At 39.8% G+C, this 16,913-nt stretch overlaps 1 protein-coding gene and 2 pseudogenes across 1 annotated transcript; all 3 read right to left on the bottom strand.

The window, feature by feature from the left end:
- Positions 1 to 1,028: 1,028 nt before the first annotated feature.
- LOC132132634 (trace amine-associated receptor 13c-like) lies at positions 1,029 to 2,084 on the bottom strand (annotated as a pseudogene).
- A 3,173-nt stretch (positions 2,085 to 5,257) lies between these two features.
- LOC132132390 (trace amine-associated receptor 13c-like) lies at positions 5,258 to 6,390 on the bottom strand (annotated as a pseudogene).
- A 5,696-nt stretch (positions 6,391 to 12,086) lies between these two features.
- Positions 12,087 to 13,148, bottom strand: LOC132132388 (trace amine-associated receptor 13c-like). Its single transcript, XM_059544753.1, has one exon. The coding sequence runs from the start codon at positions 13,098 to 13,100 to the stop codon at positions 12,087 to 12,089; it is 1,014 nt and encodes a 337-aa protein (XP_059400736.1). The 5' UTR covers positions 13,101 to 13,148.
- Positions 13,149 to 16,913: the final 3,765 nt, after the last annotated feature.

Genomic DNA, 16,913 nt, shown 5'->3' with positions numbered 1-16,913 from the left:
TCCAGCAGTGCTGTCACAACCAGCAACACACCTACGTACCATCCTGACCACTGTACTAAATACAGATAAATCTACACTAACTTGAAGATATAAATAACGCTATAATTGATATGCTAAATAGATGATATAATAGTCTATCCTGATCGTTTTCAATACTCGCAATTCCAACTCCTGACTCACTAAAGTGATTTTGACGGAACAAGATGGTTTTATACTGACAAGGGCGTGGTAGCTCGTACCAATGGGCGTGGTGGGCTGGAAACTGCTGACGTCACCTGCCACCGCTTACGTCACTTGCCACCGCAACATCCAATAGGAAAAATCAACTGCAGTAGCCACCGTTCAACCTGAAGAGGGCAGCACTCAGACGTTTTTACACCATATATTGTAGAATTAAAACACTTTATACTCAAATGTCAAAAAAGTACTCGAATCAATGAACAGCACTAATAAAGCCCCATTCTTATGTATCATTAACTAAAAAAAGTTGGTTTAGGGTTTAGTTACTCTTTAAATTCTTGTGAAGAATGAAATTTTAAATGAATGCTTTATGTGATGCTGGGTAACATGACATGACAAATTAACACTAAATGTAATATTTTATTCCTCAGTTGTTCAAATAACATTCAAGATGTACATGTACAAGTATGTAATAATTAGTAGAAACATTATAAATAGCATAATGGATATAAACATGATAATTAAGTTTCCTGACAAATTGACAAAAATGTACAGGTTTGTTTTGTGAAGAATCAAGAGAAATTGAAATTTGAAAAATATTGTTAATAATCAATGTTCTAATAAGAAAACATGTGAGGCAGTGTTGCTGATAAAATTTCTCCCTTTGGCTGAAATGTCACAGTTACACAGAAGAACTCAAGTAAACAATACATTTATTTATTTGAGACATAGATTTATTATGGATAGTCTATTTAAAAATGATCTCAAATGCATTCTAAATGACAATATATAGTGTACTTCATTAGGGATTGCTTTATTGGTTTGAAGCACAAAAAGTCTTAAAAATATCATGAATGATGATTTGTAAAAATATTGACCCGAGAGGATGCTGGCTGAAGTATTCTAAAAGTTAAGATGTATTTAATTGATTTTCTAAACCAGGGGTAAAATAAAGCATATATAAGAGGATTCAGACATGAGTTAACATATAAGACCCATACTAGACAATAGAGTATGGTGGGCGGTATTGCTGTGTTTTCAGTTAGAGTCAAGATATAGTATGGAATCCAGCAAAGCAGATGAACTGCCACATTGATTCCTAATGTCAAAGCAGCTTTGCTCTCAGATTTCCTCCTTACTGAACCTTTCATTACACATTTACCACTCTTCATTAGAGAGTTTATGACTTTTACCTGTTTTTGTGCAACATAAAATATCTTTAAATATAAAGTCATGATCAAGGTACAGGGAAACAGGAACCAAAATATTAAATCAATTACTCTCCATTCAAATGTAAGCATAATAATACATTCACCATAACACACATCTGCTCTGTGTGAGAAACTTATTGCAATTGCAATATTATAAGCTGAAGAAAAAACCCAGCAAAAGCAGACAACAATTAACATTCTAGTCATGGATATTTTCTGTGGGTACAGTAAAGGGTGACACACAGCCACAAAACGATCAATGGCTATTAAAACTAAATTACTGAGAGACGCTGAGAGGAGCAGTCCCATGATTAACACAAACAGACTACAGAAAGTGTCTTTGAAGTACCAGCAAGTCTCAATCAACTTGATGGCCTCTATAGGTATGACAATAAGTCCAATAAGCATGTCGGAAACAGCAAGAGAGAGAATGATCAGGTTGGTTGGGGTGTGAAGCTTCTTGAAGTGAGAGATTGAGATGATCACCAGCAGATTCAGAAACACAGTTAATGCTGACAGCAATGAGAAAAACACATATAAAACATTGTATTCATGTCTGGAGCGTTTTCCCTTGGTACATGATGAGTTGATTCCAGGAAAGCAGTATTGAGTCTCGTGATCCTCAGTATCATAGGCCATGAGTGAGTCTCCTCCTGTTAGAAGTCTGTTCTGTTCTCCTTACTGTCGTTTCATTTATAGTGTCTGGATCAGACTGGCCAACCCATCTATTGCTCAATCTGAAGGTATGTAAAGACATTGTCCCCTGCCCACTCCATCTAATAATAATAATAAAAAAGATGATTTTAGGAATAGTACTCATATTACATGAAAGCATATAGAAACAGATGGCATATATAGAGCCTGCGGGTGTCGCTGTTGGACAGTGTTGTTCCTGCTTCCTGTTTGCTGTGCTGCTGGTTTGTGATCGTAGCTCTGTGTTGATTTGTTTTTCTTAATTTATCTTACTATCACTCTCTGGCATTTAAAGTGATAATATGTATAACTTAGTGCGTGGGCTTTACCCCTTTCTGGTCAATGTATCCCTGCCTCTGCTAAATTATTTTTATCCCTGGTGGGGATAAATTTATCCCCCCGTCAAAATGATCAGTGCTACTACACTAGTGACGAGATGGATCACAAAACTTATCACGGATCCGTGGTTTGATTAAAGACAATTTTATTTTAAAATGAGCTACTTTGGCTGGCTCTGATATAGCTACCTGCGCAGCCTCTCTGTATTCACCACTCTGCAGAGTTGCTCAATGTTCTGCCCACAGCGCTATCTGATTGGTTACACCTCACAAGTAATAGCCTATCAACACTTGCGAGACAGTTGAAGCCGGTCTGCTGGGCAGTGGACTGGTGTTGCCAACTTGGCGACTTTGTCGCTATATTTAGCAACTTTTTTTATTTATTTATTTATTTTTTTAAAGTGACTAACGACACATCTAGCGACTTTTTGGACAATCATTATTTAGTCTTTGAGACTCTCTGGTGATGCCGCACGAGCGCGAGGTCTCTCTTTCCCAGTGCGAGCCTCTCTCTCTGCATCTGCTGTGTTCAGCGAGCGCAGAGAGGAGCAGCACTTTCAACTAAAAAAAAAGATGTTCTGTTGCTTCTAACTCTATTTTACAAGCAAGTATAGCCGACATCAGTCACAGCACAACCACTGACTTTATCGTATGTGTATTTGATTTCATTTGACAATGTCGTGAATAGGATTTTAGTGCAGATTAATGTTTGAGAGCTGGTTATGTAGTCTTAATGAACCACATTCCAGTCATTATAATATTCATTCCCATTGTCTGACAACAGAAACATTAAAATAAAGTAATAAATACAGTTTTATTGAGAATTTGGCTGAATTAAAATGCAGTATGTGAGCATAGGGAGGCAATACAATACGACGCACTTAGGTCATAAATATGCTAATTAGCGTATGACGTCATCTAGCGACATTTAGCGACTTAGTTTTCAGGCGGGGTTTAGCTACTTTCCACTGAAAGAATAATAAACATCACAATCTGATTATCTGTTTCCTTGATGACAAGCGGAGTTAGTGTCCCAGTCACACCACTGAGAATGGCCGAAGTTACACATATGGTGTTTCACTCAATTGAGGCTAAAGCAAAGTTTTTTTGATTACTCACTCACTCTTGAGCGTCTACCATGAGTAATTTCAATGTTAAGTCGATGTATGTTAGAGGTCCTGCGGTGTGAATGAGGCGTTTAGCGTGGGTGCGTCCAGTTTGCGCAAATGAGGCGAATTGACTAACAGATAATGCATCTGTCTTTTCTATCATTTCACTGATTTAATTCTTGTGTGTTTTTTTCATTGTGCATGATCACAGTTCATATGTGTGGGGAAAGATGAGCTATTAGAGTAAAAATATTGCATTAGGCTGCTTCATGAGTTAATATGAAAAAAGATTTTACAATTCCTGCAAATGCACTGATGAAGTTCATGTTCTCATGATTTATTTTTATGAATTAAAATGTTTCAAAACATCCCCCCTTTTTTCACAAATTGCACCCTGCTAATCACAATAGAGTTCAGAATGTCTATAAATGCAGATGCCATTGCATCTTTTTCATTCAAGGCCAAGGGGTTCTCCCTGAGGGGAAACCCGCTTCGCATGCTCAAGGTCATGTGGAAGTCCTATGTGCCTTAAACATGTGGAGGAGATCTTGGTTCTTGTCTCAGGGCCCGGTAATGCCCAGCATCTCGTTCCCTTTTGAGAACCATGTTTACATACGTAACCTGGGTCGTTATTTACATATAGCGGCTAATGAACCAGAAGTCTCACCAATAGACTTACTTCCACGTTGAGGAAAAATGTAGAGAGGGCTTTATGATTTATGATAAATTATATATGAAAAAATATGATTTTTTTTTACTGAATTCATAAGGCCCTATATAGTTCCACAAATGACTGTGAAGTTTAAGAAAATCAAAGACAAGACCTGGAAATGTAATAGCCTATTTCAGTTTTACTAGCATCTAGTAATCTCTTTTGCTCTTTCAATTTATTAAAAGCCCTCTTGGGACATGGCCTGAGAAGATTTTAATGCAGAATTAATATTACATGCAGTATGCAGGCGTTTCTCGTGAAGGTTATAATAAAAAAATAATTAGAATGAATAAATTAATTTTAATCCAATTTTTATTGTTATTTTATCATCTTTTAAATCTCTTTTTGAAATATCCCCAGTTCTAAACCAAAACCTCTAAGCTTCTCCAAAGTTTCGCCCAAATTCTTATAATGCTTTCTCTTGAACCATGAATATGCACAGTGGACAATTTCAGATGCATCACTTTTATACAAGTGAGCACCAAATCTTGCTTATGGCAGCTGTAAGGTTAGAATTAAATTCTTGTGAAGAATGAAATTTTAAATGAATGCTTTATGTGATGCTGGGAAAAAATGCAACAAATTAACACTAAATTTAATATTTTATTCCTCATTTGTTCAAATAAAATTTAAGATGCACATGTACAAGTATGTAATAATTAGTAGAAACATTATAAATAGCATAATGGATATAAACATGATAATTAAGGTTCCTGACAAAAATTTACAGGTTTGTTTTGTGAAGAAGCAAGAGAAATTGAAATTTAAAAAATATTGTTAATGATCAATGTTCTAATAACACAACATGTGAGGCAGAGTAGCTGTTTAAATTTCTCCCTTTGGCTGAAATGTCACAGCTACACAGAATAACTCAAGTAAACAATAAATTTATTTATTTGAGACATAGATTTATTATGGATTGTCTATTTAAAAATGATCTCAAATGCATTCTAAATGACAATATATAGTGTACTTCATTAGGGATTGCTTTATTGGTTTGAAGCACAAAAAGTGTTAAAAATATAATGAATGATGATTTGTAAAAATATTGACCCGAGAGGATGCTGGTTGAAATATTCTAAAAGTTAAGATGTATTTAATTGATTTTCTAAACCAGGGGTAAAATAAAGCATATATAAGAGGATTCAGACATGAGTTAACATATAAGACCCAAACTAGACAATAAATTATGGTGGGCGGTATTGCTGTGTTTTCAGTTAGAGTCAAGATATAATATGGAATCCAGCAAAGCAGATGAACTGCCACATTGATTCCTAATGTCAAAGCAGCTTTGCTCTCAGATTTCCTCCTTACTGAACCTTCCATTACACATTTACCACTCTTCATTAGAGAGTTTATGACTTTCACCTGCTTTTGTGCAACATAAAATATCTTAAAATATAAAGTTATGATCACGGTACAGGGAAACAGGAACCAAAATATTAAATCAATTACCCTCCATTTAAATTTAAGCAAAATAATACATTCACCATAACACACATCTGCTCTGTGTGAGAAACTTATTGCAACTGCAATATTATAAGCTGAAGAAAAAAAACAGCAAAAGCAGACAACAATTAACATTCTAGTCATGGAAATTTTCTGTGGGTACTGTAAAGGGTGACACACAGCCACAAAACGATCAATGCTATTAAAACTAAATTACTTAGAGACGCTGAGAGGAGCAAGTGAAAGTGAAAGTGAAAGTGAAAGTGAAAGAGCAGTCCCATGATTAACACAAACAGACTACAGAAAGTGTCTCTGAAGTACCAGCAAGTCTCAATCAACTTGATGGCCTCTATAGGTATGACAATAAGTCCAATAAGTATTTCAGAAACAGCAAGAGAGAGAATGATCAGGTTGGTTGGAGTGTGAAGTTTCTTGAAGTGAGAGATTGAGATGATCACCAGCAGATTCAGAAACACAGTTAATGCTGACAGCAATGAGAAAAACACATATAAAACATTGTATTCATGTCTGGAGCGTTTTCCCTTGGTACATGATGAGTTGATTCCAGGAAAGCAGTATTGAGTCTCATGATCCTCAGTATCATAGGCCATGAGTGAGTCTCCTCCTGTTAGGAGTTTGTTCTGTTCTCCTTACTGTCGTTTTCATTTATAGTGTTTGGATCAGACTGGCCAACCCATCTATGGCTCAATCTGAAATTCTGACATCTGACATTGTCCCCCGCCCCCTCCATCTTATAAAAGAAGAGAGATGATTTTAGGAAGAGTACTCATATTAAATGAAAGCATATAGAAAAAGATGGCATATATATGGCCTAAAAATTCCTGAAATTCCTTTCAAGATGCACACTCGATCATTGCCATTGCTCTGGCGTCGTGGTGAATGTTTGCATATGTTTGGTAGTATTGCTATATATACCGGTGTCTGAGTTTTCTCGGTGGAGGATGTGAAACAATGGTCGGTGCTTTTAGTTCACATCCATTGTAATTCCGTAAGTGCTTTCCGAGCTGTTGCGTCGGCATTGTTTGCGTCTCAATCGACCATATATTTCGCCAGTACACTCATGTGAATCTGCACAAATGACTCTCCGGGACTGCTCTCGGAGAGAGATGGCTTACATTTAACAAAAATCTCAACAAATTAGTAGCGAAGAGGCTCACTGGGGAAAACGCATAATTGCGTAGGTCCCGCGGCCAGCTGTGTGTCAGTGCGTCCATGCCGAGAGTTCCCTCGGTCAGGGAGTAGAACAACTGGCAGTGAGGGGTCTCTGGAGCAGCAAACAGGTCTACCTGAGCGGCTCTGAACCGCCTCCAAATCAGCTGGACCATCAGGGGATGGAGTCGCCATTCTCCCGGGAGCATTGCTCGAGACAGCTCGTTGGCTGTACGACTGAGCAGGCCTGGAATGTGAACGGTACGAAGTGACCTCAGAACCTTCTGACTCCAAAGGAGGAGGTGGTGGGCGAGTTGCGAGATGTGACGAGAGCGCAGACCACCTTATCGGTGATGTACGCAACAGTCGCAGTTTTGACCACTCGGACCAGCACATGCTTGCCTCGTAAGAGACCTTTGAGACGGTTCAAGGCAAGGTGCATTGCTAACAACTCTAGGCAATTGATGTGCCACTGCAGCTGCATGCCCGTAGTACGTGGCCCCCCAGCCAGTGGTGGAGGCATCCGTGTAAACCACAGCATGCCTGGAGATCTGCTCTAGGGGCACCCCTGCCCAGAGAAATGCAAGATCTGACCACGGAGTGAGGGTTTGGCGACAGGCCGGTGTAACTTGGACCCGGTGAGTGCCGCGCTTCCACGCCCACCTCGGGACTCGGCCATAAAGCCAGTGCTGGAGCGGTCTCATATGTAATAGGCCGAGCGGTGTAAGTGCCGCCGTGGCCACCATATGCCTCAGGAGCCTCTGAAAGAGTTTCAATGGGACCGCTGTCCTGCTTTTGAACGTATTCAGGCAGGCTAGCACCGACCGCGCACGTTCCTCTGTGAGGCGTGCTGTCTGTTCGACCGAATCCAACTCCATACCAAGAAAAGAGATCTTCTGCAACGGCGAGAGTTTGCTCTTTTCCCAGCTGACCTGAAGGCCCAACAGGCTCAGGTGCCGGAGCACCACATCCCTGTGCTCGCACATCTGATCTCGAGACTGTGCTAGTATCAGGCAATCATCTAAGTAGTTGAGAATGCAAACACCCTGCTCTCTGAGAGGAATGAGAGCTGCCTCCGTGACTTTTGTGAAGATACGGGGAAACCGGGACAGCCCGCAGGGCAGGACCTTGTACTGATATGCCAGTCCTTCGAACGCAAACCGCAGAAAAGGTCTGTAGTGCGGAAGAATGGACACATGAAAGTACACGTCCTTCAGGTCGATCGCTGTAAACCAATCTTGGGGACGGACGCCCCTGAAAATGCGTTTCTGTGTCAACATTTTGAACGGTAGCCGATGGAGGGCCCGATTCAAAACTCGCAGATCCAAGTCGGTCGTAACCCACCGCCTTTCTTGGGTACAAATGAATTAGGGGCTGTAAAACCCCGTCCTCATATCGGCAGGAGGGACTGGCTTTATCGCGGTCTTCGCCAGTAGGACTGCGATCTCTTCCCGCAAGACAGGGGCATCGTATGCTTTCACTGTAGTGAAGCGGACACCGCAGAGCATGGGGGGATGCCGGGCAATCTGAATTGCATAGCCGAGGCTGATGGTTCGCAGAAGCCAGCGAGACGGGCTGGCTAGCGCTGACCAGGCGCTTAAGAACTGTACAAGTGGGACCAGCGGAACCACAGCCATACCCGCAGTGGGGCAGCGAAGTGGAACACAGGGACCCAACTCGGGCGGCTTGTGAGCAGGCCGGAGTGTGGTGCGAGTGTGGGGTGCAGGGCTCACCTGGTTCCACGGGTTGGCAGAGGGTGCGTGAGTAGGGCCTTTGTTGACGCTCTCGAACCGCCCACTGCTACCATCTGGCGAAGGAGGAGGATGAGTGAGGTCCGGTGCTTGGCCGTCCGCAACTCTCCGTGCCCTCCTGGGACCCAGAGAGGGAGAAAACTACTCTCCTGTCGAGCTCCACTGGATCGGAGGTGTAAGAGGAGTGGTGGTCCCCAGAGGGTTGGTTCCCTGCGGGGTTGGCCACCACTGTGACCCTCAAACCACCCGCGCTACTGTCGGAAGTGAATCTCGTCTGTCGGCCGCCATAACGAGCCCCAGATCGCGGCCGCGGCAACGGGACTCCGCCCCCCTGAAGGTAGCGGAGACTGGTTTGCAGCTCCGAGATGGTCATATTCCCGCAGTGAGAACATGACTCATCCACGAAAGCCACCTCAGCGTGCTCGATGCCCAGACACGTGAGGCAGCGATCGTGACCATTACCCGTTGCCAGGTAACGACCGCACCCAGAAACGCACGGGTGAAACGGCATCCTTACAAGGACGGTCCATCGTCTTTACAAAGACGCACCCGTGAAGCTCTTTTAGAGAAATTTGCTCTTTAGGAAATGCTCTTTTAGTGCTGAGGCGCACAGGGGAATTGGCCGCTTGCAACACGACAGGGGTAGTGCAGCCTGAAGTGTGCAATCCACTCGACACAGGAACGACCGCCGCTGAAGCGCCGTCTCGCCAACACACAAAGCTTCCGAGAGCGTGCTGAACTCGTAGTTCACAGCAGACACAGTTGAGCAGAGCGATACTAACGCTCGGCTCCGAAGCGAAAAGCTGGTATGCATTGCACCTGCTGCCCTCTTATACTCACGCAGTGATCAGCGGCAGCTGGATGCAATAATTGCATGCCAATGTGCATTGGCTTGTTTAGTTTACACTCGAAGTAGATTGGTCTATCAAAGCGATATCCCATATTCATTGGTCACCGACGTGGCGTCGAGAGTGACCGACTGAAAGGGAACCGACATTCGCCACCCCTGTTATAGGTCATATTGTTATTGGGTAATTGAACAAAAATAATAATAATAATAATTCAAACCTCACTCTTCAGTTGATTGTAGTTAATTTCAATGTTTTTTTTCTTTCTTTAATATGCATATGCTGGAATCTATGATAATGCTTGGGGTCAGAACAAAGTTCTAAAAGCAGCTTAATAGGTTTTGGAACAGAGCTATTGTTTTATTAAAAAATTATTTTAATAATATAATTTTTGGGAATTCTCTTTAATATTATGTTTGTCAATAAATCGTTTAAATATTTTTGTATACTTCACATGATTCTTTTTGAAAAAATAAATAATAATGTTGTCAGTTTTTCTCATTTAGGCTATTGGTGCCAAAATCATCATTTACCACCACAAATAGATTTTCCTTTTCCTGTTAAATTTCTATTTTACTATTTAAAAAGGTAAAATCTCACTTTAGTGTAAAGCTGAAGTTGACGTGTTGACTGGCTCAGCATGTCTCTCTCACATGACGGCGAACTAATTAAAACATATGGGTTTTTCTCAATATGCGTTCCTCTGTGTAATTCTCATGGAAACATCATCAGTCACAGATGTTATTGACTCAAAAGACAGCTGACCAAGTTTACTAGGACTTCACAAATAGTTAGTTACATGAACACAATCACCTGTAGTTTTGTCAAAATATAGATTTTTCATTAAATATCAATACTGAAATACCGTATTTTTCGGACTATAAGTCGCACCTGAGTATAAGTGGCATCAGTCCAAATATACGTCATGATGAGGAAAAAAAACACATATAAGTCACACTGGACTATAAGTCGCATTTAATTAGAACCAAGAACCAAGAGAAAACATTACCGTCTACAGCCGCGAGAGGGTGCTCTATGTTTACAGTGAGAGGCTACAGGAGCACTGAGCAGCATAGAGCGCCCTCTCGCGGCTGTAGATGGTAATGTTTTCTCTTGGTTCATGTCTCTTAGTTCATTTCTCTTGGTTCATGTCAAATTAATTTTGATAAATAAGTCGAACCTGACTATAAGTCGCAGGACCAGCCAAAACTATGAAAAAAAGTGCGACTTATAGTCTGGAAAATACGGTATATAAAAGTTTTAGTACTCTTTTTGCAGTTTCTATATCAATACTACCAGCTGTGCTTTCTCTCTCTCCTCTCTCTGACAGCGAGTTCACGCACACTGCATCTTGTCCAACAAAATACACATTTAATAACATTTTTGCTTCAGACTCACTTAATGTCAGACATGTGTTTGAAATAATTTCCTTTTGTGATCTGATGTGGCTTCTTATCATAAAATCATTATTTTATCGTGTCCTATACTGTGATAAAGGCTTTGCAAATTGGCAATTAATATATAGACTTTATTCTTATATTGCCACGGTTGTGTGATTATTGTCTTCATGTTCGGTCAGTTATACAATTTCTATCGTCTTTTTATTGATAGCTTGATGCCTTTGTCCATTTAAGGGATTTCCTGGAATTTTCTATTACATCTGTGAGGCATATTTGGACTTCCAGGATGAAAGAAACTCAAGCCATTCTATTTTGGGTAAAAACAAGAAAAATAATAATAATAAAAAAGTTGAAATAAATGTGCAAATCCATACATTTTTCTCTTGTGTTTTACCACCTCAAGAGGTTTTCATTAATGTAAAAATATACCTCACAGTCATAGCCTTGTTAGATTTATTTTACAAAAACAAAAAAAAAAAAACCTAGATGTGGCAGTTTTTCCTTGTGGTATCAAAAATGGTATTGAATATTAAAAAAGTTAAGTTAAAAATTATCAGAAGTGCCTCCACAAAATAGTGTAAGTCTATGGGGAAGCCTGGTTATAGTGAAAAATAATTCAGATGTTTAGAGATTCATAATGATAAAATGTGTCAGTAATCGAGACAATGGTGCTTGTGATTTATAAAAAGGTATATATTAATACAAATGTCTAATAATTCAACTCATCAAATATAATAACTACAATTATTCAACTCATAATTTTTTTCTTATAATTTTTTTATTTTATTTTAAAACCTTTTTCAATAAAAAGCTTTTTAAATTTTGCATTATTTTTAAATTGTCTTGTATTGTGGTTGAAATGCATATTTGTGCAAATTTGATACTCATTTTAGGCACAAAAATTATTTATTTTTTATTTATATTAGAGCATAAACAGATTTAGTATCAGATCTGGAGACATTTAGGAAGCTATAACTGACAACTCTGGACACATTTCTAAGTTTCTTGTTTAAATGTTTTTATGAAAAATTAAATGATACAAAAAATATGTATTTGTTGAATCGTGTTACATTAACTCCACATTACATAAACTACTAGACAGAACCTTTAAACCTCTTGTCAGAAAAATTATGTGAAACACATAAAGTGCTATTCCAAACATAATTTGTTAATTTTCTTATAAAATGTTGCCTCGAATCTGCAGTACTGCCATTCACAGGAATTATTAATGGTAATCTTTGAAAATATCCACATAAGAGGATGCTGGCTTACATAATCTAAGAGTTATGATATATTTAACTGCCTTTTTAAACCAGGGGTAAAATAAAGCATAGACAATGGGATTCAGACCTGAGTTAATATACAAGGTCCATGTTAGAAATTTTGACATGACTGCAGTGTTGACTGTGCTTCCTGATAAAGAAATAATGTAAAATGGAATCCAGCAAAGCAGGTGAACTGTCACAATTATTCCTAATGTCAGAGCAGCCTTGCTCTCCGATTTCTTTTTTAAAGTGTCCTCCATTATTCTTTTTCCAGTCTTTAAGAATAAATTTATAATTTTCACTTGCCGTTGTGCCACATAGAATATTCTTAAATATAACATTATGATCACAATACAGGGAGACGCAAAGGACAAGATCAGGTCACTGGCTCTCCAGGCAATACTCATCATATAAGGGCACTCTCCATAGCACACTTCTGTTTTGTGAAAAGTGTCAAAATATCCGTTGTTAGTTACAATGGCAGTGTTGTAAGCTAATGAACATAACCAGCAGAGAATGATGCTCATTAAAGTTTTAGTGGTGGTTATTTTCTGTGGGTACTGTAAAGGACAACACACAGCCACATAACGATCGACAGCAATAAAAACTAAATTACAGAGAGATGCTGATAGGAGCAATCCAAGGGTATTTATAAACACTGCACAAACTTTATCTCCAAAATACCAGCATGTCTCAATTAATTTGATAGCCTCTATGGGTATCACAATAAGTCCAATAAGCATGTCGGCCACAGCCAAAGAGAGAATTATCAGGTTGGTTGCAGTGTGAAGCTTCTTGAAGTGAGAGATTGAGATGATCACCAGCAGATTCAGAAACACAGTCCATGCTGACAGCAATGAGAAAAACACATATAAAACATTGTATTCATGTCTGGAGCGTTTTCCCTTAATACATGATGAGTTGATGGCAGGAAAGCAGTATTGAATTTCATGATCCTCTGTCTCATAGGCCATGAGTGAGTCTCCTCCTGTTAGGAGTTTGTTCTGCTTTCCTTACTGTCCTTTTATTTATAGTGTCTGGATCAGACTGGCCAACCCATATTTTGCTCAATCTGAAGTTCTGTAAAGACATTGTCCCCCGCCCACTCCATCTAATAAAAAAAGAAAAGAAAAAAAAGATGATTTTAGGAAGAGTACTCATATTACATGAAAGCATATAGAAACAGATAGCATATATAGCTTGCGGGTGTCGCTGTTGGACAGTGTTATTCCTGCTTCCTGTTTGCTGTGCTGCTGGTTTGTGATCGTAGTTCTGTGTAGCTTTGTTTTTCTTGATTTATCTTACTATCACTCTCTGGCATTTAAAGTGATAATATGTATAACTTAACTTAGAGTTTTTACTTGACTAACTGGGGCCCAGGTCAGGAAGGAGACAGACTGTCTAAACTGACCATCTGCTAGCCTCCTAACATCACAGAAGTCAGTTAATTCTCAGCACTCTTTCACCTAGATATCACACTATAGAGACTGTCGGTTCCCCAAACCAGAAAATACAAAAAATGTCCAAACCATTTTAAGAGTAACAATTTAATTGTGGTTCAACAAATAAAAAAAGAGATGCAATACTAATAAACAAATGATAAAGCTTGGCTTATGGAATATCAGGTCCCTTTCTACGAAAGCATTTTTTGTAAATTATATGATCTCTGGCCATAAACTAGATGTGCTCTGTTTGACAGAAACCTGTCTATAACCTGATGATTACATTATTTTAATATGCCTACCCCCCAAGATTACTGTTATAAACATGAGCCATGTCCAAAAGGCAAAGGGGGAGGTGTTGCTTCAATTTACAACAATGTTTTCAGTATTTCTCAGAGGGAGGGCTTCAAGTATAACTTGTTTGAAATAATGGTGCTTCATATGACATAATCCAGAGAAGCAATTGTTAATGATAAATCCCATGTGATGTTTGTACTGGCTACTGTATACAGGCCACCAGGGCACCATACAAACTTTATCAAAGAGCTTGCTGATTTTATATCAGAGTTAGTTGCTGGCTGCAGATAAAATTCAGGACCTACTCATTGTCAAAATCATACTCTAAATTTAATACTGTCACATGGAATTGATGTTGATGGTATTGGAATTATGCAGCCAAGCAATGATATCTCAGATCATTATTTAGTTTTGTGAAAACTTCATATAGCTAAAACTACTTCTTGTTAAAAGTAAGGTAGAACCATCACTACTACCACAAAAGACTGCTTTGTAAGTAATCTTCCTGATGTATCCCAAAACCTCATAATAACTTGATGATGTAACAGAAACTATTGACTCTCTCTTTTCTAGCATTTTAAATACAATTGCTACTTTATGCTTAAGGAAAGTTAAGGAAAATAGTCTGATGCTGTGATATAATGAGAACACTCACAACTAAAGAGAGCAGCCTGGAAAATGGAGTGAGGCTAGAGGAAAACAAAACTAGAAATATTTTGTATTGCTTGGCAGGAAAGTAACCTATCCTACCAACAAGCATTAAATACAGCTAAATATGATTACTTTTCGTCTCTTTTAGAAGATAACATAATATAAACATAACCCCAGGTATTTATTCAATACAGTGGCTAAATTAATGAAAAATAAAGAATCAGCAAGTGTTGACATTTCCCAACAGCACAGCATTAATGACTTTATGAACTACTTTACTTCTAAGATCGATACTATTAGAGATAAAATTGTAACCATGCAGTCATCAGCTACAGTAACACATCAATTAGTGCACTATAGATCCCCTGAGGAACAGTTCCACTCATTCTCTACTATAGTAGAGGAACAATTGTATAAACTTGTTAAATCATCTAAACCAACAACATGTATGTTAGACCCTACTCCATCTAAGCTCCTAAAAGAGGTGCTTCCATAAGTCATAAATTCTCTTCTGACTATTATTAATTCATCTTTGTCATTAGGATATGTCCCCAAAACCTTCAAACTGGCTGTTATTAAGCCTCTCATAAAAAAAAAAAACACAACTTGACCCCAAATAATTAGTTAATTACAGACCGATCTCGAAACTCCCTTTTCTGCCCAAGATACCAGAAAAGATATCCTCACAATTATATTTCATTCTTAGAGAAAAATGGTATCTGGGAGGATTTTCAGTCAGGATTTAGACCGTAGCATAGTACAGAGGCTGCTCTCCTTAGAGTTATAAATGACCTGCTCTTATCATCTGATCGTAGTTGTATCTCTCTGTTAGTGCTATTGGATCTTAATACTGCATTTGACACTATTGACCAGATCATTCTTTTGCATAGAGTAGAAAACTTTGTTGGCATTAATGGAAGTGCATTAGCATGGTTTAAACTGTACTTATATGACCACCATCAATTCGTAGCAGTGAATGAAGAGGTATCATATCAGTCACAAGTGCAGTATGGAGTACCTCAAGGCTCAGTACTAGGGCCGTTACTCTTCACGCTTTACATGTTACCTTTGGGATATATCATCAGGAAACACTGTGTTAGCTTTCATTGTTATGCTGATGATACACAGCTCTATATTTCTTCATGGCCTGGCGAAACATACCAATTTGAAAAACGGAATGCATAGTGAGTGAGTCGATATAAAAAACTGGATTACGAGTACCTAACCTGGTTTAAAGTCACGATTGTCAGCTGGAGTGCCCACTCAGGACTATTGCATATGGGGTCTGAACTACATTTCCCATTAACCCGCACCCCAACCCCAGAGTCCAAACACAGTATACATAGGGGAATGGTAATGGGGAACACCTGGTGGGGATTAGCCCTAGGCACAGGATCATGGGAAATGGAGTTCAGACCCCAAATGCAATAGTCCTGAGTTGAGTCCCCTCTACTGGAGTTCATGTGCACTCCAGCTGACGATCGTGACACTTACACATAACACACTTATACACTTATCTTATCCAAATCCGTTAAAGGATTTTTAGGCTGCATTAATTAAGTGTCACGTACGGGGATTCAAGAAACACAGAGAGATCCAAATGCAGGTATGCGGTTTATTTAGGGGCAATCCAAAAAGCATAAACAGTCCAGGCAGGGTCAAAACCAGAATATCCAAACAACATGAAAACAGACAATAACACACGGCAAGGGCAAGACTACGGAAAGCATGAAACATACACAAGGACTCCGTGACACAGACTCAGACAGACCGGGTATAAATACACAAAAGGATGATGGGGAAACAGGAGACAGGTGGGGAACAATCAATTACCTAAACAAGGAGGAAGGTGACCAAATAAGGAGACAGGAAGTGATAAGGTGACAGACACCGTGAGAAAGGAGGACATCTAGTGGAAACCCAGGGACACAACCCAGACACTGTGACAGAACCCCCCCTCTACGGAGCGGCTCCCAGACGCTCCACGACAGACACAAAACAGACCAGGAGGGAGGTGGACAGGTGGAGGCTCAGGGGGAGGGATGGAGGGCCAGAAAAGAAAGACATTGGAAACAAGCACCAGAAAGTAACCACAAAACAGGAAGACCAGGAGGGAGGAGGACTGGAGGAGGTTCAGGGGGAGGGATGGAGGGCCAGACTACAGAGAGGAACAGGGACAGGAGTAAATACAAAAACAACAAACAAAAAACAACATGAAGCCCCCCAGGGCGGGGGAGAAGACCACCACGTCCTTGTGGTCGAGGCCAGAGTCCTCCAGGGCGGGGCAGAAGACCACCACAACCGTGTAGTCAGGGCAAGCGCCCCCCAGGGCGGAGCAGAAGACCACCATGTCCGTGTGGTCAGAGCAGAAGCCCCCCAGGGCGGAGCAGAAGACCA

This window comes from Carassius carassius, chromosome 49 (assembly GCF_963082965.1).
Source record: "Carassius carassius chromosome 49, fCarCar2.1, whole genome shotgun sequence".
NCBI classification, from domain to species: domain Eukaryota; kingdom Metazoa; phylum Chordata; class Actinopteri; order Cypriniformes; family Cyprinidae; genus Carassius; species Carassius carassius.
Note: the sequence above shows the minus strand (reverse complement) of the source record. Positions and strands in the feature narration are given on the sequence as shown.